The sequence below is a fragment of the Puntigrus tetrazona genome, chromosome 20 (genome assembly GCF_018831695.1).
Source record: "Puntigrus tetrazona isolate hp1 chromosome 20, ASM1883169v1, whole genome shotgun sequence".
Taxonomy (NCBI): domain Eukaryota; kingdom Metazoa; phylum Chordata; class Actinopteri; order Cypriniformes; family Cyprinidae; genus Puntigrus; species Puntigrus tetrazona.
This window is the reverse complement of record NC_056718.1, coordinates 10530100-10551058: the sequence shown is the minus strand read 5'-3', so window position 1 is coordinate 10551058 and position 20959 is coordinate 10530100. Positions and strand designations below refer to the sequence as shown.

General features: G+C 39.1%; 1 protein-coding gene across 5 annotated transcripts in view; it reads left to right on the top strand.

Annotated features, from left to right (window-relative positions):
• Window positions 1-485: 485 nt before the first annotated feature.
• Window positions 486-20959, top strand: part of cdc42bpb (CDC42 binding protein kinase beta (DMPK-like)) — a 56488-nt gene continuing 36014 nt past the window's right edge. For 3 of the 5 annotated variants that reach the window (XM_043219416.1, XM_043219415.1, XM_043219414.1), the window contains exons 1-2: window positions 486-1714; window positions 18052-18143. In XM_043219416.1, coding sequence (XP_043075351.1) covers window positions 1540-1714; window positions 18052-18143 — 267 coding nt within the window. In that variant the 5' untranslated portion in view covers window positions 486-1539. The remainder of the gene's footprint in view (window positions 1715-18051; window positions 18144-20959) is intronic. The other 2 variants (XM_043219417.1, XM_043219418.1) reach the window with 2 other exon arrangements.

Here is a 20959-nt window from a genome sequence, read left to right as displayed (position 1 = left end):
TAAATGTCAAAAAGAGACGCGTTTTATTAAACTGTTATTATAATACAAAACATACGGAAAACGTACACTGTAGTAGCCGTTTTCTCCAAGATGAAATCCTGTACTGTGGGTTAAATGTACTTGAGCTTGAGAAATTAACCATGTAGAAAAAAAGACTAAATATATCCAGAAATGAGCGCATATTGCAAATATGTGAAATGAAAAAGTTATTATATATATAATAATATTATGTATTATAATAGAATTATTTTGAATGAAAAATAAAATAAACTATAAAATATTGAACATTTGCAATATAATAAATATTTATCATATTCAATATATCAATGTGTATATTATTCTATAAAAACAAACTTTAAAAGTTATAAATTACATATTTTACACAACAAATTCTATATTTCAAACAACAATATTATAACATGATATCATATTAAAAATCATTAATATTAATAATATAACATTATTAAAAATTCCATAAAAATTGCAATTACGTCACAAACAGCACTGGAGAATCGGTTACATTTGTGGTACAATAAAACCGAACAAAATGTGATAAAATATTTAAATATGTAACCATATTAAAATATAATATAAACCGTACATATAAAATATTATTAACAATACTGATATTACATTAGGCACGTGTATATTCTGTCATAAAAAGTAGTATTGTCATCTGAAAGCAATTATTGCATTGCAAAAAAACGCACGCAGAAAAAAAACACGACCCCCACATGAAAGCAGCAGTTACGTTTGCAATTTCTGTCTCACATTTTTGTTGCTTAACAGAGTTATTCAGTCGTCCGAGTAAGAGGCTCGTGATGAGGTCAGCGCTAGCTGCCTCCCTGTGTCAATCAAGCAATGGCGTCATGTATCCCCAGCGCTTCCGGTGCGGGTGGGCGGGGCTCCGCTATCCCGGTCTGGATTCTTCACTCGGGAGCGCGAGACGGGCTCAACGCGAATGCAGCCATATTCGGCTTCACCGAGGAGCACACCGGCAGCGCAGGCTCGCACGCGAGGGTTCGCCTACTTCGAGAAAGCGCCCAGACCCGGTTGCGCGGAGGGCGCGTTTGTGTAGGTTGAAGGCGCGCGCGGTCCTTCATTAGGGAGTTTATAATTGAAGATTTCCCGTTCGGCGGAATGAGCGTCCAGTCATCCTGAGGCTCGACGGGAGAAAAAGCCCGACACATCCCGCAAAGTGGAAAGTACAGATTTGTCCGGATTAAGGCAAATGGAGCCGACGGGGCCTCGGGAGTGAGGAGGGGGTGGAGGCGCTGGAAACCAGCGGACAACAACGGGGTTAAGGCGCGTTAGGTCTTCGTTTATCGGAGCACAATGTTGGGCACATTTTGCTAGCTGGCTAGCTGGATGGCTGGCTAGCAGTTGGAGTCTGGGACTTCCGAGCTCCGCACGTTTCAGCCAGATCGGTCTCGTTCGTGTGTGCTTATAACGCTAATCCCCGCGGTGCGAAATTCGACAAGAGTCGCTCGATCCTGTCTGGCTCCGGGAGTGGTAGCCAGGCCGCTCAGTTGGTAGAAAATGTCCGCGAAGGTGCGTCTGAAGAAGTTGGAGCAGTTGCTGCTGGATGGCCACCAGAAAAACGACAAGTCATTGAGCGTGGAGACGCTGCTGGATATTCTCATATGTTTGTACAACGAGTGCAGCAACTCGCCCTTAAAACGGGAAAAACACGTGACGGACTTTTTGGAATGGGGTAAGTTGATGTAGCGTTATTTGAGCGCACCGACTGCGTTAGGGAACAAAACCGACGCGTGTCCCTTTAAGACCTGTTTATCTGTTATTACATTTGCTTTAATCGCCCAGCTGACTTCGGGCTATTGTCAAAATTGCTGCCTTGACATTTGCTCTTGGGATTCCCGGCCTCGTTGTTTGGACGATACGTCTCGCCGTGTAGCTGTTCCAGCTTGAATATGTTTTTTATACGCATGTATGGATATTATAGGCGAAGCGGTGCAAACGAGATGCCGCTCTTGAAGTTGCTGATGTTTATTTTTAGATACGGATAGGTGGGTCGACGCGTAGATTTGTGCCTTGTATCATCTTTAGTGCATATTTAATCCTTTCATGGCCCGCATAATTGTGATATAGATTAGTGAGAGAGCGTGGAGGCTATCCTTGAAGTGGATAATAAAGTTTATAAGGTTTATGCAATTTTAGGCCAAAACTGAGCGTAAATATGCAGGTTTGTGAAGATCAAATGGCAAATTATAATGAAATTTTGATAACTTGTAGACTGCTTGTATAAAATGCATACAAGTAGTTTTCGTATGAAGACTTAAAATTAAAGGTATCTTTTAATAAGATATGTAAATGGCACTTTTTCTCTGTTTCATTATCTAAAGATGCAATGTTGAAGCAGAACATATAATGCTCTGCGACGCAATGATCTTTTAGAAATGTGGAAATTCATGTTCCTCAGATGCCTGGTGCCATAAATTTTACTTTACGACTTTTCTGAAAATGTAATCTCAAAATGTATTCGTCAAAATATGTTTACTTCGTTAAAATTCTTAAAGGGTTTTCCTTATAGGGCGTTTTACTCGATTTAAAAAGAAGCGCGTAAGACTGTGTACAAGACGTTTTGGTCATTTTGATAATAAACAGAGACCTTAGAAATTATTTTAAGTATAATACAGTAGGCTTTGTAGGGCTGATCAGACATTGCTCATAAATGTCAAACTTGGACTTTGTTTTCAAGGGCAGCGTTTAATGTTTCCCTTCATAAGGACGCTGATTCCTATCAATGTTCTTGCATTTATGCTACATTAGCTGTTGCTATTGCCATTACCATTTGCGTGAGGGCGATGCTCATTAACCAGGCTGACGGGATTGTCTTTCAGTCAGTGTGATCTTTAAGAGTGCTGCATTCTAGTGGAGTTCAGCTTGACATGTAAACAGGATGGCGGTAGGTGGGACGCCCCTTTTTGGGCTCTTCCCGGTCCTGTCGATTAAGGTCGGCCTTCGCAGTGAGTGGATTCTCTGTTCTGGGTGTTGGGTTGACGTCAGTAATGAGATTACACCCCAGCATGCCTGCTCCTCTAAAGACCGCCACTGTCCTCGTGCAACCCGTCACCAGCAGGTGCCACCTCGCATCCCCTCGCTGCGAGGGAGCCATAGCATGACCCAGTTTCCAGGAGTCATAAACTCCTCTGTTCTCGTCTTACTACAACACTGCTCGGTCGCCCTTGATTGTGCAGGTTAATGATTTGCGCGGCGGATGTTATGCTGGCGCCGGTTAAACACGAGCAGTGAACTAACGTCATCGTAAAGCGCGGTACTCTCAATACGCGCTTCCCGTTTAATAAAGTGCTGCTCGAGTGAAGATCTCAGCATAGACACTTTTGAACGTGGAATTGCTGTAAAATCGACGGTTTGCCTTTTCTGGTAGATGTACCGTATCTGCAGTGCGCACGTGGTTTTCTCTCTTTAAACTGTTATCGGCTTTGTATTTCTACCGCTGACGTGTCAACTCCAGAATGGTGTTAAATCTCTGTGATGTTGTTTGCTGGAAGCGAATGATAAACGGCTCTGATGGAAATATAGCATGATAAGAGAAGCTTTAAGCTGCAGTCTGTTGACTGAGTTCTTCACCCACTGATATAGAGAAGCTTTATTTCAGCATCTGTCCACTTTGATGGCATTTAGACAATCACGTTTTTTGAGTTTCGCCACAATCGTAGAGTAATTGCATCGGCTCCTACAGAACCTCCTGATTGGCTGAAACACTCTGACTTAAGAGTGTCCTCACCTTATTACACCTTACACCTTAGAATGCAGATTTTTATGGCCGCATACAAAATTTGTAGCTTGAACGCAGAACCTTTCTTTCACTGTTATTAGTGATAAGACGGTGTTTGGCCATTATAAATATTAGCTGTCACAGACACCATGAAATGAGAATATCGCGGTGTTTATTATAAATGATTCATTCACGCACATCACAATTTTTCCCTTATGTACGCAAATGAGCAAATCACAACCATAACATCAGTTCCCACTATATAAATTTTTTTTTAAATTCTCATCCAGAAAGTTGTTTTACTTGAATAGTTACAACTGGGAAAAAAAATAGATGATGACAGTTTGTGCTTTATGCCAGCTTGAAGTCGTGACACACCTAACCAACAACAAAGAATTAGAGACAGTGAAAGCTGATTATGAATGAATATTATTCATCACTCTTTATTCCAGACAGCCATCTTGTTACAAAAGTATACACTTATTGGAACGCTCAAGATGTGCGCTTGTTTGGTGAATTGAGCAGCCGGTAAGGGTGGTCGGTCTTACTGAGTGCCTAACACCAAATGCTTCAGTTGGCCAAAAAGCTGACAATGGCGTGCTAACATTGCAATAAACTGAACTGACATCAGTGCCGAAAGGTGGTGTGTTTTGGTTTTTGTTTTTTTTGGTAGTGTGCCAATTCACTTCAAGCATCCCGAGTTTGAATCCTGCTTATGGACCTTTCCTGATCCTGCCCCCCATCTCCCTTCCTCTTTGCTTCCTGTCTATCAAGTGTCCTATTAAAATAAAGGCAAAAACCACCAAAAAAAATCAACAAAAAAATAATTTACCCGACAGACTCGGCATCGTCCTGATATTCGTCAATGGCTGACTGTTCTCATGGTGTGTCACAGCTGTCAAAAGTTCAATTGATCTGTAAATGTTTCAATAGATATAATTAATGGATCAGACATTATTTTAAGGCAGTGTTATTACAGTGCTATTACACAAATAATAACAGCGTTATATAAATCAACAACATCTGCCGCACTCCTTTTCTGCCAATAAAAAAACTCATATCAGTGGACTACTAGTCGCAACTTAAGTGAGCTAATTAAATGTCATTTTAACAAAGGATGCTGTTAATACATGACCTTAAAAAAAGGAATCCGAAAAGTCTGCACGTGAAAACATTATTTAGCCATTGTTTCAAAGGTTTCAGAAGCATGAAACACACTTTTTTTGATTTAGTTTTTTCCTCTAGAACAAGTAACATGCTTAAAATCATTCACAAACATTTTTGTGTCTGAGAGCCCTGAGGGATCCGCACCTCATTATCACTGACAGACATATTGGCCGCGCCTGGCGTTCTCCTATTGACCGGATCTGTTAGTTCACAGTCCATCTTGTCTCACTGGGGCACTTTTCCAAGACAGGATGAGCTCTGACTGGAGAAATTCCTCCTCAGCGTTGCACAAGAAATGCTAATGAACCTGAATTAGTGCACATGAATCCATTTTGTTATGTGTAAGAGCCTGACGGGAAGTCAAGCTTGGCTAGTTCTTGAATTTATGGAATGCTCTCTAATAACTTCTCTTGCAGAAGTATGAGCAGACCGCTTATCAATCTGTGCGCTGTCTTTCTCCATCGCTCGATTCCTGTACACGTGAGCTCTCAAACGTAACGTAGCGCTACGAGCTGGCTTGCCAAGGTCAGTGGTGACAGAGAGCAGTATGCAGGTGTTCATGCCTGACTTCCTCCCTGACAGCAGACTGAAGACTAATTAAAGGGGAGGATTAAACGGAATAAACACATTGGCTAGCATTTAGCCTCCTTGGCAGGTTTTGGCGTGAACTGTCAATGTTGTTGCAGTTGCTAGATGCACAGACTTGCACTGCTCCAACTCCCACAGTGTTGCTAGCATGCAATCTGATATTGTTTATTGTATTTGCCTGCTTTGTTACAAATGAAAGGCATGTATGCTTGAGGCACATAAAACATTGTGTTTATCTGGGACAAATTTAGAATAGCACAATTTTAAAATTGCAATTTTTTTTTTCTGCATTTGGCAATGTTTTTTTTATATCTAAAGTGAAGTGAAATTATTTTAAAAATAAAATACTAATTTGTCTAAATTAATGGAAAATAAAAACTTAAATCAGTGGTTTAAATGATGCGGGTTAAGAGTCACGACACTGTAATGCACAGTGAAAAGTGGATATTAATTTCAAGTTTACCTACAATATATTGGATCGATATATTTTAATAGAGATTTTAATAATACATTTATTGCTGTTTTTTAATGCATTTTAGTCGACTTATTTGTCATATTTTTATATTACAATTACCATTGCTGCAAGTAAATGGTATCATAACACAATCTATAGTATAGTATTTAGCAAATCCGACAATAAATCTTGATTTCTATGCAATGATGTTCTGCTGAAATTCACTTGTGGAATTTAAAAGATTTTGTTTTACTGCCAGCGCTTTGAATAGAAACATCTGGCAACTACATAAATGTAAAATGATTCCCAGTTACACTTTTGACCAAGCAGTTGGGTGATATGTTTATATTGTTTATAACCCAATCGCTGATTCTGTCTATATTTTATATAGTGCTTGGTTGTATTAAACCCAGCATTTTTTAGATTGTGTGAATGTGTTGATGTTATTTTCCGCCGGGTAAAATATGGACACCCCTAACTACCGGGTTGTTTTGACTAAGTGCTTGGGTTACTACCTAGACATTTGGGTTAAACATCTAACCCAACTGCTGGGACAAAACATCCTAGTTATTGGGTTTATCCACATTTTCCCCATCGCTGGGTTGTATTTAACCCAACGTTGTTTTTAGAGTATGTGTGCTCTCTGGGAATTGAACTTGTGGCCTTGGCAGTGCCAGTCATGCTGTAGCAGTTGAGCTACAGGAAACGCCCAGATCCTCGGCCTACTCCCAGTGTTTGCACACAAACAGCCCTGCGTACCGACGTGTTCACCCTACTGTCCCAATGAAGCTGCAAAGCAGGTTATGCCTTTCTATTGTATTTCACCCCTTTAAAATAGGGAGTGGGGCTTGTAAACACTACCTGGCTTCCCAGCTGGCATCTGCTTGTGGGATGAGCGCCGCTCCTCTCGCCTCAAACATCATAGACAAGCCTGCTATATCCCAACAGGGGCTTTAAACAGACGATACTCCCCTCACGGGCCTGCTTTTCAAAAAGAGGGGTCTTCAAAGCGTCTTCAATATGGCACCAGGGCAAACCGTGCCCTCTTGGTGAAGGATTCGTCTTGTTTGTTGCTGTGTACAGCAGACGTGCACTTGTCCTTATTTACAGCAGCTGCTGCTTCTTATTCCCGCAGGTTTTTGACTAGCCTACTTTCACAACAAGCAGCAAATAACCCAATAAGAGACTGCAGCGACTGGAGAGACTGTTTGAAAATCCTAGCCAGAGAGAAGGTGGAAAGCTGTGTGCCCTGCCATTTAAGCTGGGATCGAGCCGTGTAAGCTTGGGTTTTGGCCCTGTGCTCTGTTTACAGGCGCTCTCTGCAGCTTTGCAACTCTTTAAGTCTTGCACCTGCTGTGATTTTCTCTCTACCTCATTTTCAAGACATTCCTGGTTGCCGTCCTGACACGCACACAGTTTTAAAGGCCTTGCCAAGCATTTTTCTTTGCTTTTATGATATGTTGAATATCATTATCATCCTTGTTAATGGGAATATGCTCGAGTGGAGCTGAACTGTAAAGTTTGTTGGTGGTTTTTATTTATTTATTTTTTTTTGTACTTTCTGTTGCCTAATTTAGACCCTCATAATGTTGTACATTAAACTGCTAGTCTTCACAGCAAGATCAGCAATTATATGGTAATTAGACTAGTAAACTATTCATAGTTTGAGATGGTTCATTTTATTGTTCATGCATACAGATGTTCACAGATGGTTGTTGGTTTTTTTAATGCACATTTTACGTGTCTTTCGTACAGTTTATTTTTAATATTTTTTTTTAATCTGAAATACTTTAAAATAGTATTACAATTAAAAACAAATGTTTATTATTTGAACGTGTTGTAAAATGTCATTTATTCCGGTGATGGTTAAGCTGAATTTCAGAAGCCATATTTAATGTCACACGTTCCTTCAGAAATCAGTCTAATATAATGCTGTGTTGCTCAAGCGTTTTATATTATCAATGTTGATAATATATTTGTCGAAACTGGAATGCACTTTAATTTTTTTTCAGGATTTTGTTTTGATGAATAGGAAGTTCAAAAGAGGCAACCTTTTAAACAGCGTTTATATGAAATCGTGCATTATAAATGGCTGTACAGTTGCTCAAATTAATTTGGCCTTCCTGAATAGTTTTCTATTTTTGAATTGTCTTCCTGGTTTTCATTAAAAAAAGAAAAGAAAATGGTAGGTCCACATTCATTCTCTGTCTGCGAGACAACTCAGACTGTTTAACCCCCTTGAATTCTGAGAAGACACAACCTCATTAATTGGGCCAAACAGACCAATTCGTCCAGCCCTGGGTTATGCTTCACTCTTAACGGGAGGAAATGAGCAAGCTGCAACTCCCATTACATTGGAAATGTCTGGTATGTCCTCTGTCCAAAACGAGCCCTTTTGCCGCCTGTGAACTGGCCAAATGGTCTGTAGTGTGCGAGGCATCTCTCTTTTCACAGCACAGGCCACCCTGAATCGTTGCATACCACTCTGACATGCACTCGGCGCGCTTTAGGTGCGGAGTCAGGACAGGGCTTGTGTCAGGAATGCCTTTCAAAACAAACGCCGTTCACTCCCGATCTTTACAGATGTGCAGACCGCGACGCCGGGGATTTGAACGCACCCGTAATCCGCCCGCATGGATTGCAGGATGAACATTTTAAAGGGTCGTCGCGAAGTCGCTGTCCCTTAGGACTTAAAGTCACCTGACCCAAAGCGGTGGCTGGACTGAAGAGAATTCCAGTCATTCCTGCTAATATCCTCCCCCAACAAAAAGCATGTGTGGGCGATCTCCCCTCCCCCTTCCTCCCCCTCCTCTGCTTTCGGCCCGACGGGCGCAAGCATGACACAGATTAGCCTGTAAAGCCTGGCCTATAGGCACGAGGCCTCTACTTCACGTTGTGATGTATGTTACAATTGGGCAAATGCGGCACAAGCCGTACTGGGAAAAACAGCCAACTTTTGTTCTTTTTTTTTACGATCTAATTGAGGGTGAAGGTGAATGAAGGGCACGGCCTGCTTTTTTCCAGATTTAGATCTGTCATGCCCGAACAACTTCAATAAATGTTTTCTGTTCGTCTCCTCCTTCGAGCTTTTTGGACTCGCCCAAAGAAAGGATCTGCTGTTTTTGTCGTCACCCCTAAGCGCATTCTCGCACTCCCTCTCCGAATTTCGCAATGATACGGCATGGACAGGATCCTCATTAGTTGAAGTGCCAACCCCCTGAGGACATTTTAACTCGGATGAATGTTTGACTTTTATTCCTGCTCTTTCTGACATGTTGCAGATGCACTCTTCCTGTCAGCTTATTTCTAGCACGCTTTGCGTTTCAGGAGAATAAAAGCCGCTCCATTGAAAACTTGACCTCAAAATGATTCAATACAGTCATCATTCCTTCATGCTCAGGTTTCACATCTATATATCAGTTTTCGCCGTAGACTCTGGGAACAGTTTTTACGGTTGAGGTTTGCTAAGACTAAAGAGCGCGTTTGATTGATTTGTCCATTGGAAATATGCGTACATGCACCATTTTGTCTAGGCAAGACTTTCAAGCGACACACCTAGTCTTGTTTGATGGATGTGATTTGCGTAAACGTCTGCCTCAACAGCTGAAGACGCAAGCAAAGAATGACACAGAGGCTCCGTCCCTGAGACGCGCTGCATTGTCTGTTTGGAAAGTCACTGACCCATTCATGCCAATGGTGGTGACTGTTACCATCAGTCCAATTGTGGTGGGAGGCCACCCCCCCCACATCTTTATTATTGTGTAACACCAGCTGAATTCTGGTTCAGTGTCCATATAAGGATTTCAGCGGCTTTTGCTGGATCATTTAGGACAATAAATGTTGTAATCTTGATGTCAGTGTTGTTTTAACTTTCAGTAGTGCTAAAATAAATAACATTGCATCATACGATCTCTGTATCAGCTGGTTTCTGGTTTTCTGCTGTTGGATGATGATGTTTGCAATGTCAGTTCACATTGATTAAATCAACAGCTGTATTGTGCTGTCCCGCTTGACTCTGGTAGGTATAAATCTGTACCTTTTGTTTTACAAGTAGTACTAATTATTAGCCTGCGTAATCGCCTCATAATGGCTGTTGAAGAAAACTACTATTGCATAACTCACTTATGCATTTAGTGCTTTTTATTCAGCCATCCAAAAAACTTTTTGTGCATACAAAAGTCCATATTACTCTTTTAAAAAAACAACCAGAATTACAACGTGATGTCAATTAACTTAATTTTTTTCAGTCCTTTGTTGCCCCTGTGCCAATTTTTTTTGAGACCTGTAACAGGCATGAAATTTGAATTGAGCTTAAACTGTGCATAAAATAGTAAATTTTCTTAATTTAAACGTGTATATATCTATGTTCTATTGTGAATGAAACATTCACTGTGATTTGAAATTCTTTTTAGTTTTTATTTGTCAAATTCAAAACTGTCCCAACATCACCTAAATTTGTATATTAGTATATTGTATACAATATATTTGTATATTGTATATTGGATAAAAATAAATATATTAAGAGTACAAAGTAAAATTTGCTTGCAATAATTGATAGTAAAATGCACAATACAATTTTCGGTTTTTGAATAGTTATTGCACATTAGTTTTTTTGTGTTTAGTGTTAGTGTCGTTAGTGTTTTTTTTTCCTATGCAGCCTGAAGTTTAGGATCAAAAGGCTTTGTTTTATTGCTATGATTCACACATCTGCACTGCATAAATCTTGGTCTTTAATGTAGCCTATATTCAGTACACCCTACAGTGACATCAAGACATCTGGTTAAAGTTACTATTTTAGGGTTATGACTCTATGTACTGTACACGCATCTGGGAGCTCCTCTGAGGAAGGATGATGGTAATCGTTGTTATATTGAGCTTTCTCGGTGTCATATTAGCTTGTTCTAACCCACTAAAGGAGAAGTTGTGGACAGGGTCGGATGGGGAAGTTATTTTTTTAGTTTGTTCTGCAGAAATCTGAGCTGAGCTGGACGTAGAAGATCGAGTATGGAATTTGAATAATTTATTATCGTAAGCATGAAATTTAAAACTGTCATCAAAAGTAAGATTTCACTCAGCTTTACTGAAGAAAGCGTAAACACAAATCTGTCTAAGAAATGTATAGCTGTTCAAAATATTAGGAAATTACTGCATATATTTGTCTCAAGATGATGTGGAGAAAGAGCTGTTTTCTCAACATTTATGTCTTTGATTTTTGAAATCAAATGATCAGAAGGTTTTATAAACTCTTCCCCCTTATTTGATCTCAAACTACAGGACAATGTGAGATGAGACGAGTCGTCTTAGCGAAAGGCTTCTACAGGAAACAGCTGTTTTTGTGTTTTTGTCAGAGAAAATCTGAACCTAAAAAGGCAAGCCCAATTTTCCCTTAAGGAGATGTTGAGGCGTCTTAACCTCTCTGCCGTCTAACTTGTCTCCATATCTAGATGAGAAACATCACCGCAGCCCACCTCTAAACTGGGTGAGCCGGTGTGATGATCCAGCCACACGTCCAGCACCGGTCTGCGCGGCGGTGAGTCTCTCAGCAGGAAGCTGCCAGTAAATGGCTGTTTTGGTGGGGGCTGGGAGCGTGTGGCAGCTGGTGCAGGATAATGGATTAACCCGGGGCGAGGCCCTGATGCTTTTACCTCCTGCAACCAGCCAAACTGTCCAGCAGCCATCAGTCCCTCTGCGGCTGTCTCAGGATGACTTCCTCATCAATGTTTAATAGGCCATTTAGTGGCGGTCAGGCTTGCTCACTGATTGAGCCCATCAATAGGGCACTCTTTGTGATATTGACAACACCACAGTGAGTCCTCCAAGAATTGTCCAAGATCGTATGTTGGTCTTCATGTGGTTCTTAATGTCTTCAACAGTTGCGCTTTTATTGAAAAGTTAAGAGGTGTTTGTGGTCAAGTTTTATACGTATCAAGCATTCCAGGAAATGTATAGAAATGTATACATGATATTTATTTTCACGTTTTCGTAAAGCAAGTTGAAATCGAACAAAATCTTCACTTATTATCTTTCGCTAAATATCATGATGAAAAAATAAAAATCAATAAATTGAGTTTCTGAGTGTGCAGATGAAATTATAAGAAAATAAGCAATAAATATAATCGATTTTTTTTAAAAGAATAGTGACTTTGAGACTTATTTGCATGAGTATTAAAAATATTACAATGATAAGTTATTACTTTTCATGTCTAATTGCACTTTCACTTTTTGCAACATTCACACTTTAAGCTTTTAGTATTTTTAATTTGTTGAAGACTACAGCATTTTAATATAAGCCTTTAATCGGTTATAAAATCTTACCTGAAATAACTGCATCCCTAGTGTCCCACACACATTTTTTTTACATAATATTCCGCCGTTTTCTAACTGATGGTTTGATTTACCTATTTTTAAATTTGATTGACATGACCCAGCTTAGTCATAGTTCAAATGGGTCAATGCGGCAATGGAAACCTTCAGACTAGTCCAGTGAAAGTTTATACTGGTATTACAGTAGCTGTCATACCGGAGCATGATCCAGGAGAGGTCTTTAAGGTTCAGCCTTGCCCTTGGCCAAGTGGCTTGAGCAGAGATTACTGTAAACGTCTCTCATTCAGTCCAATTGATCAGGGTTAAAGTCATGAACCCACTTGAAAAATCACTGTTGTGCCAGTGGCTTTTCTCTCTCCCAGGCTGTAATTGTGTTCCATTTAAAGTCTAGTTTGGATTTTTAATGTGTCCCCCGGTGATCATTCCTTAAATGCTTGTTCAAAGCTACGGCACAGACTTGCTCTTGCATTTTAAGTATTCGACCTAGTTTTTCTTTGAATGCAAGATGAGTTAGCACTAGCAGTGATCATCTGTAGCTGTGGATGTAGCTCGGAAGGGCCGTGTTTTTGGGGACTTGTGCGTCGTGATGATAGCAGCCTCCATTTTCTGCTCTCCGGCTCCTGCTCTGCTCCTGTCTGCGGTCTCGGAGTGAATTTGCTCGTTACTCACTGGATAAAGATTCATCTTTAGCAGCCACTGGATGCCCAGCAGTGCTGTGGCGCGGAGGCTTAGGATTTCTGTGGAATGCATTATGTATGTCACAGACTGGTGCGCTGCTTTTAAATGCTATCCACCTGCTTTAAAAAAATACCCGATCCGACATTTAAATTAGATGCTATGTTATTTTATAATCTGCACTCACATGTATTAGTTGTACTTCTAAAATTCTCACAATTAATGTGGTTTAACGTTGTTTTATGTACACCGATATGGCACACTTGTTAAGATGCTCAGCAAGCTAATTAATAAATAAAAGATGTGTTACTAGGGAGAATTAGCGTCTAGAGCAGCACTTTGAGCTTGAGAGCCGATCAGGGTCTCAGAGTCTGTCGTTTTCAAGTGTCTGGTTCAGTGAAGAGTGTGTGGATGTTCAAAACCAGGTAAATGAAACGCTGAGCATTTACATTTCACGAAACGTGCACTGTTTTATGTCTCTGAACGCATTTGCTCTTCAAAAGTTACGATCTGTATGATCAGAAATAAAACAAAAGAAGAAACATTAACATTCGTACAACATCATAAGTTAAATTAGAAATCGTTGTAATATGCTGATTTGGTGCTCAAGAAACATTTATTATTATGAATATTAAAAGCAGTTTTTGTGATGCAGTTAAAAAGTTTTTTTTAAAAGTTTGCTTAAGGAGGTTACTGGTCTTCTAAAAAGTTTTTTATTATATATAATTAATTTGGCATTATTTGTAATAATATTAGCCTACTTTATACCTATTAGGTTTAGTCTACTTTGTGAAATACTAGCATTATTGAATTATATTAGAAATATTTATTTCTGAGAGAATATAGTCATGTCTGGTCAAAGAAAGATGGAATAAAGTCCTGCAGATCACCCACAGATTGCAATTTGTTTTCATACAGATGTACAAATATCTCTTTCATTGCATCCGAGAGCTCAATTTATTTCAGGCCACGCATTCTTGATTCCTCCGTTTTTCTCTCTCTATCTCTTACACTGGTACACACATTTGGTACATAATGGCATTTTTCATGACTGTACTAACCATAGCTTGGTAATAAACATTTTCTCGTCCCCTGATCATAATGTGGCCTCTCTAGCTTTGTGTTGTGACCCGGTGGGTATGGCCGAACAGTGCGGGCTGTGTTATCCCGAGCTGGAGGAAAGCGTCCCGCTCCCTGTGGCTCACTCTGAACAATAGTCTTCTCATCTCATCGGTTGCAAAAAATCACTTCGATGAATGACTCGGTTAGTTGTGAATGTAAAACTAATATTGTCCTGTTGGTCATCTGTTCCGGCTGCTTTGGTATCGTACACTTACAGAGGCGTGCTGAAAATGTCCATTCGGAGAGCCACAGTCATTCAGATCGCTGCTTGTTTGGAGGCGAGAGGCTCTATGGTACGCCAGCGTTGACTGGTCTTATTCCTCTGGGGTTACACAATAAATCAACACCAACTGTATATGAAGGTTAATGTCCTTGGTTCTGTGAGCATCTTTTTATGGAAACTGCTCCTGTTATTTGTGTGATGAGAAAAGTGAGATACTTTAATGATAGTAAAAACCACCTTTTACAAATGAAGCTGTAAATAAAGCAGGTTTTTATGGAAGAAAATACCATTTCATTTGTTCTAGTTTAACGTTTCACATTTCAATACAATGTTTTTTCCATTTCGTTGTAAACATCTGTGAAATTTACTATAAAAATCTCAATGATGTTTGGCCATAATGTTTTTTTTCCTCTGAATAAGGTCTCCCTAGTAAACCTTTGCATTGACTCATTAACAAAGTGTTTGTTACGATGTTAGCTCAGGTTCACTTCATTTTAGGGACCAGTTCTCAATATTAACTAGTTGCTTATTTGCTATTACCTGCATATTGTCTGTTTATTAGTACTCATTAAATACACATATTCAAATGAGAGAAATGGGTAAAAAATGTAAATCTATAACATCTACTTATTTTATACTTACCTTACTTTATATCTCCTAGTTTAGACTTTATTCGTTTCAGCTTAACCCATCAATTGCGAGCATGGCAATTCTGAAGAAGAAAAAGGACAAATCTGGGGAATATAAACTAATTTTAAGCTGAGGGGAAACAAGAGAAATGAGGTGATTATTCTTAGCAGAAATGTGATTTCACCAAAATCAACCTATAATATTAGTTGCACTTTATTATCCAGATGGCCCTTTTACAGTATAATCACAAATAAGTACTTAGTTTAGGTTTGGTTTTATACTCTTTTATTGTCCATTTATTGTCGTTAATAACAATAACAGCAAAATAATGTCACCAGATGCCACTTTCTGTAGTAATAATGCGGTAGTAAATGTTTGTAATCAAGAAACGAAGGTTACTAGATGCTTTAAAAGCATTTTTGTTGTCATGTTAACTATCCTTAAATGAACCCTTGTTGTGAAGCGTTCCCAACAAAATGAAAGTAACCTGACTTAAAATAGGGCAGAGCATTTTCATTTGGCTTTAGTTTTGCTGTGACCCATCATCATTGTTAAATATTTAATTGTGTCATATTGATTGGAGATGCTCCGCTCTGACACACATGGGATAATGCAGTCTATTTTAAACCCATAAAGCTGGAGCTTTTATATGTCAGGTCAGGCGTGTGCTTCATGAAGACATCGTTAGATGATGTGTGTGAAGGTATTAATGAGAGCAGCAGTTAGAGTGAGTGGTGTTACGGTGCTTCATCCATCACAGTCTAATCTTTGTGCACTGGGCTCCAGCGTCGTGTCTAATGGAGCATGCATGCTAACCGGATGCAGGAAGTGATGCAGCGTGTCAGGCGAAGACAATTGCACCAAAAACTGCCAGGGATTGGCCAAAATAGTCGCTTATGTGTTGTTCTCTCTGTGCATTCTAATATATTTTTATTTACGCTAAGAGCAAATAGCCTGCCTTGTTGAAACACAGTCCAGTGGTGCTGATGATAGAGCGCATGTCATACTCATTTTGACGTAATCGACCTGAGTTTGAATCCACCTTTTGGCAAACTTTTTTCAGATATCAGAAAACAACGAACTAATAATAAAAATTAACATTTACAGTAAGTATTCGATACTGTTTTATAATGTACTGCAATACAGATATGCAGATAATTGCCACTATTTGCAATAAGTAGTATTAATAGTAAAAAATAGCATAGTATTAAAAAAATACATTTAAGTTTAAAAAGAATCATTGCTCTTTTGTATTTTCAGTCCTGCAGCTGGTGTTCTGATGCTGCCGTGATCATTTAGTATGTGAGCAATGAGGGTTTATTGTAATTGAGAATACATGGACCTGGAGACTTAGAGAAATGCCTCATTATATTTAGGGGGCTGAGAGGATTATCAGATTACATGTATGAAAAACAAAGCATACAATTTTGAATATGAAAGGCAGTTTTTGTCCCCAAGGAGTGATTTTAAAAGTATTGTGTATGCTAGTCTATTGTTTTTTGGGGCCTGTATGTATGTCATTTATTATTCATGTGGTATTATTATTATTATTATTATTATAGCTAACAGAATTTGTTTCATTTCAACGTATTTTATTATTTTATAATTTTCCTGTAACAATATAAAAGATTTTTCATATTCGTGTGTGCATTTTTGAGATCTAATGGTTGGCAGTGGTTGAAAGTTGAAATGGAGTTGCGTGAAACTCCTCTAAGATTAATGATCAACAGCGCATGCCTCATGCATCCTGGTTCCTTATGCTGGGAAGCTACGCATCCTGATTCTCAGAAGATGACTTGACTTCACCCGTTCCCTGAATGACTTGTGCAGTCCCGTCTGAGGCTGAGAGTTGGTCACAGGAAGAACCACTTCACGTGTTCATTGGGTCACGATATACAGTAGTGCGCTACCAGTTCATGACTCAACATTATGAACTTCTGTTGTCAGTGGTGCTGTTAATACTAGTAGCTTCCTAAATGAATGATAATATCAGACTTTTTTTTTTGTTTTGTCTGGGGAATGGCATACTGGCCTCGTGCATGCTGGGCTATAAAGCTGTCGATAGATGCTGGGCCACTTTGAGGGATCTTCTCATTAAAAGCAGATGATGTTCTTTCCATGCAGCTCCAAGCGTGCGGTTCTGTCTGAACGGTTGAGGATCGGGCCTGCTGTGTGTTTAGAGTTTAGAGCCCTTATGAGTGATAAATGTCTTTTGTAACTACATGAGACTCTGCGTATGTCCTCATATGGCGAGGCGTTCAGGCTGGCTTGGCTGTGTCTTGGGTGCTCGCCAGGCCCCCAGCAGTGCCTCGTAAAGCAGAAGGGACGACAGTTTGACAACATGAAATTTAACGCACACTGTTTAGGTTACATTGTTTGATACATTGCGGTGACATTTAGAACAAAATCTATAATTTAAGTAGAATGTTTGTTTTTTGTTCTAAGTTACTCTATTCAGTACTTAAATTTGCATAAACGCACTTACATAAATTGAGCAATGCATTGTGCATAGATATAGACATAAATATTTATTATATGCTCATTTCCATTCGTGATAAGTTAATCTTTTAAAAACTAATTAAGCTAACACTTTAATGTTTATCAAATGAAAAATGATAATTTTCATACTAAACATCACTTGTAGTATTTGAAACAATAGATGATGTTTTTTGTTGTTTTGTTATGGGTTTTTTTTTACAAAATGGTATCAAATTTTAACTTTGGCCAAAGTGCTGTCAAATGATTAATCAAGATTAATCGCATCCAATATTTTTTGTGTTGTTTACTTGTGTGTGTGTGTGTGTGTGTGTGTACAATGTATATTTATGTATATTTCAACACATATACGGTATATATTTTGAGGGGAAAAAGAACAGACAATTAATATTTATTAGTTGTTTGCCAGTACTATTTGACCATAATTCTAAATTGTTATTATATTATCATTTAATCTGATTATTTGCATCTTCCAAAATGTTTATATTGGTGATCAGTGTCAAGGATTACCTAGAATGGCTGTGCCTGCATTTTTCTCCTTTCCAAAGCTTTTTTTTTTTTTCTCCCCCACAACCATTTCACAACTAATTCTCTTCATCTCTCTTTTCACAGTGAAACCATTCACAACCACCGTGAAGGAGATGCGCCTTCACAGAGACGACTTCGAGATGCTCAAAGTGATCGGCAGGGGAGCCTTCGGAGAGGTAAGGAACCCGGCGAACCCTCGCTGCCTTTTTGGCACGCGTTTAAAAGTGCAGGGAAATCACCTCTGAATCATTGCTGCGTTCGCCATATTGTGCGGTTTGTTTTCGGGGGTTTGGAAGCTTTGTTTTCGTGACCCATTTTGTGTGTCCAATGAAAATCCCAAACTATCAGCAAAGTATTCATGTCTCCCTCAAGCATCTTATCAGCAGCCGCAAACCAAACCCCCTTCCTCTCATCCGAGTTTCCCTTCTCTCCCCAGCCAATTCCCCGGGGATCTCGGCCTGGCGGTGGACTGCTATTCTTGGGCCGGTACAAATCTAGGCATTTTAGACGGCTCGTTTGTTTTACAGCGGAATGTGCTACTCGTTCCTGCAGTAAAACACTTAGACTATTCACTTCACGCACAGTGCACTTTTCTTTTTCTTTGCCACTCTGTCTTCTGTCACCGCTACATTTTCCTTTTTCGCTTTTTCCTCTTCCTCCTTAACACCACAGTGGAATTGAATTGCTCTCAGTGGAAAAACCTGTCCAACGTTATAAAAAGAAAAACAATAAACATGCTAGTTAGACCCTTATGTAGTGTTTTAAGCTTCGCTTCAATCAAAAGCAACTTTGATTTCAAACACCATCCCACTTCCACCAATCAGTTGGAATCAGTTTTGCATCATTAATATTCATCGTTTATATTCACGGATGTAATCGAAGTACAGAGTTTAACAGGAAGTAAATCATTTATTATTTTCTCCAAAAGGAAATACATTTTAAAAAACACCTTCTGTGAGCTACTAGTCTGTTAATCAGTGGTATATTGAATAACCACTTAGTAGCAAAATATTTGTATTTAGATGCTTAATTCAAACATAGCAAGGACATCGCTAAAGTAAGGCCATGTGACGTCAAGGGCTCAACCAGAAGTTTACGAAGCTACAAGAATATATTTCGTGCACAAAGAAAACCTTAATAACATAATATTTTCAGCAGCTCTTTTTCTTGAGTTACCAGCTTCCTCCTTTTTGTAGAGTATCCCCACATGTAATCAACATAATCGGCTCCATATATCAAAAATTTGTGTTCTGAAGATGAAAAAAAGTCTTAGTTTTCGAGCGACACAAATAATGAATGACTGGATTTTCACTTTTGGGTGACCTTTCCCTTTAAGTACGTTCTTTGTTTTTGTTTTGTGGCTTATACCTCTTAATGACTTCTAAAAATTGCTGTTGTAAATTTATGAGAAACATACTTTTGGAACCAAGGCTACTAAAGAAGTGGACAGTTGCTCAATTGCATTCCTCTTCAGTCTCCATCTGACTGTCCAGTTACATATAACCTGCGATCAGTCACACAGCACTAAGGCTAGTTGTAGTCTGATTAATGTGTGTACTTGCTAAACGAAGCCAAGCTGCAATCACATTATAGGTCTGTAAACCCGACTTAAAAATCCGACTAGTAAAATTTCAGCTTTAAATTTACATTGTAAAAAGGTCAAATATAGCTTTAGCATGAAATTCACAGTAAGGTTGTGTGGCGACGCCGATTATCAGGCATTTCTGAATTGGGAGCGAAACATTTTGCTGCGTCATCATTACACCTCCCTCATAAGTTAATGTCATTTCTTTGACTCATTTCCTTGGGAAAATGCTTGAAACTTCTGCTTTTTCTTCAAATGAATGGAAGTTAACTCAGCTTAAACAAAAGAATATAGCATGCCTCGCTGTTTGATTCAGAAGCTGAAATAAGACCTTATTTGGGGGGAGGTCTGTGGTTTAATTCCCGTATTCACTGTTTTTCAGCTGGTTTTGTTTTAATTCCATTTAATGCATACTGTCTCTTAGTTGTAGTTGATGACAAAAACAGGGAAGAGGACGTTGAATCTAAGCATTCTGTACAACCAAGTTCTCCTCCTTACCGTAGATTCCTGTCAGGAATGTCACTTGTGGCACAGGAAGCAGGGCAGGACGGTGCAGCTTCCAGGAAAGGCTCAGGAAACCAGAACTGTCTCTAAGGAGTGACTTGCGTAAAAATAGTGTTTCACTCTGCATCTAATTTGTGCTGTTCATTGTCCCCTCCTCAGCCACAGAGACCTCAATAACCCTTCCTTCTCAGTCCCTTGGCTTTTTTTTTTCTTTTTCTTTTTTTTTTGTGAGCGTCACATAGGTCTAATGATGACTCAGATCTTTGGGTGGGGGGTTTGCAAGTCTTTCTGTTATCAAGCCAGGCTATTGTTGGTGTGTGCTGCAGCTTGTGTCGGTTTCAGAGCTCTCGGACTCATGTTTAAACGTGGTGCTGCTGTTTTGTTCCCTCTCGCAGCCGTTTCCTGTGGTTCTAACGTTACAGGATGTACTTCCAGATAAATCTCTTGCATTTCCTGTTTATGATTGATGGTGTGATCCCAGCTGAAGGCCTGGAATTTGGGACTGGTTAAAGAAATACTTCATTAAAGAGTATTTGGTTAAAGAAATTCTTCATTAAAAAATTTTCAATTTGTCACTATAAACTTAAATTTAAATTTAAACTTTTTGCAAATAGCAAAGCAGGTGTTTAACAGTGGTCAGGTTGCTCTTTTCTGTATAATAATAATAATTAGAATTGTTGACGTAGAAAAATAACAAAAAGCACCATTTTCTGATTGTGAACAGAACACAAAATAAGTTTCAGTCTTCACTAAGCTTGCAAAATCACCATAAAAGTACTTTTTAAAGTGATCCGTACAACTCTGCATTTACTGACACCATACAGTAGCTGTTAATGAAGAGCTGAAAGGTTTTTAAGGTGTAGTTCCCCCATGATTTACTCACCCTCAATCCATCCTCGGTGT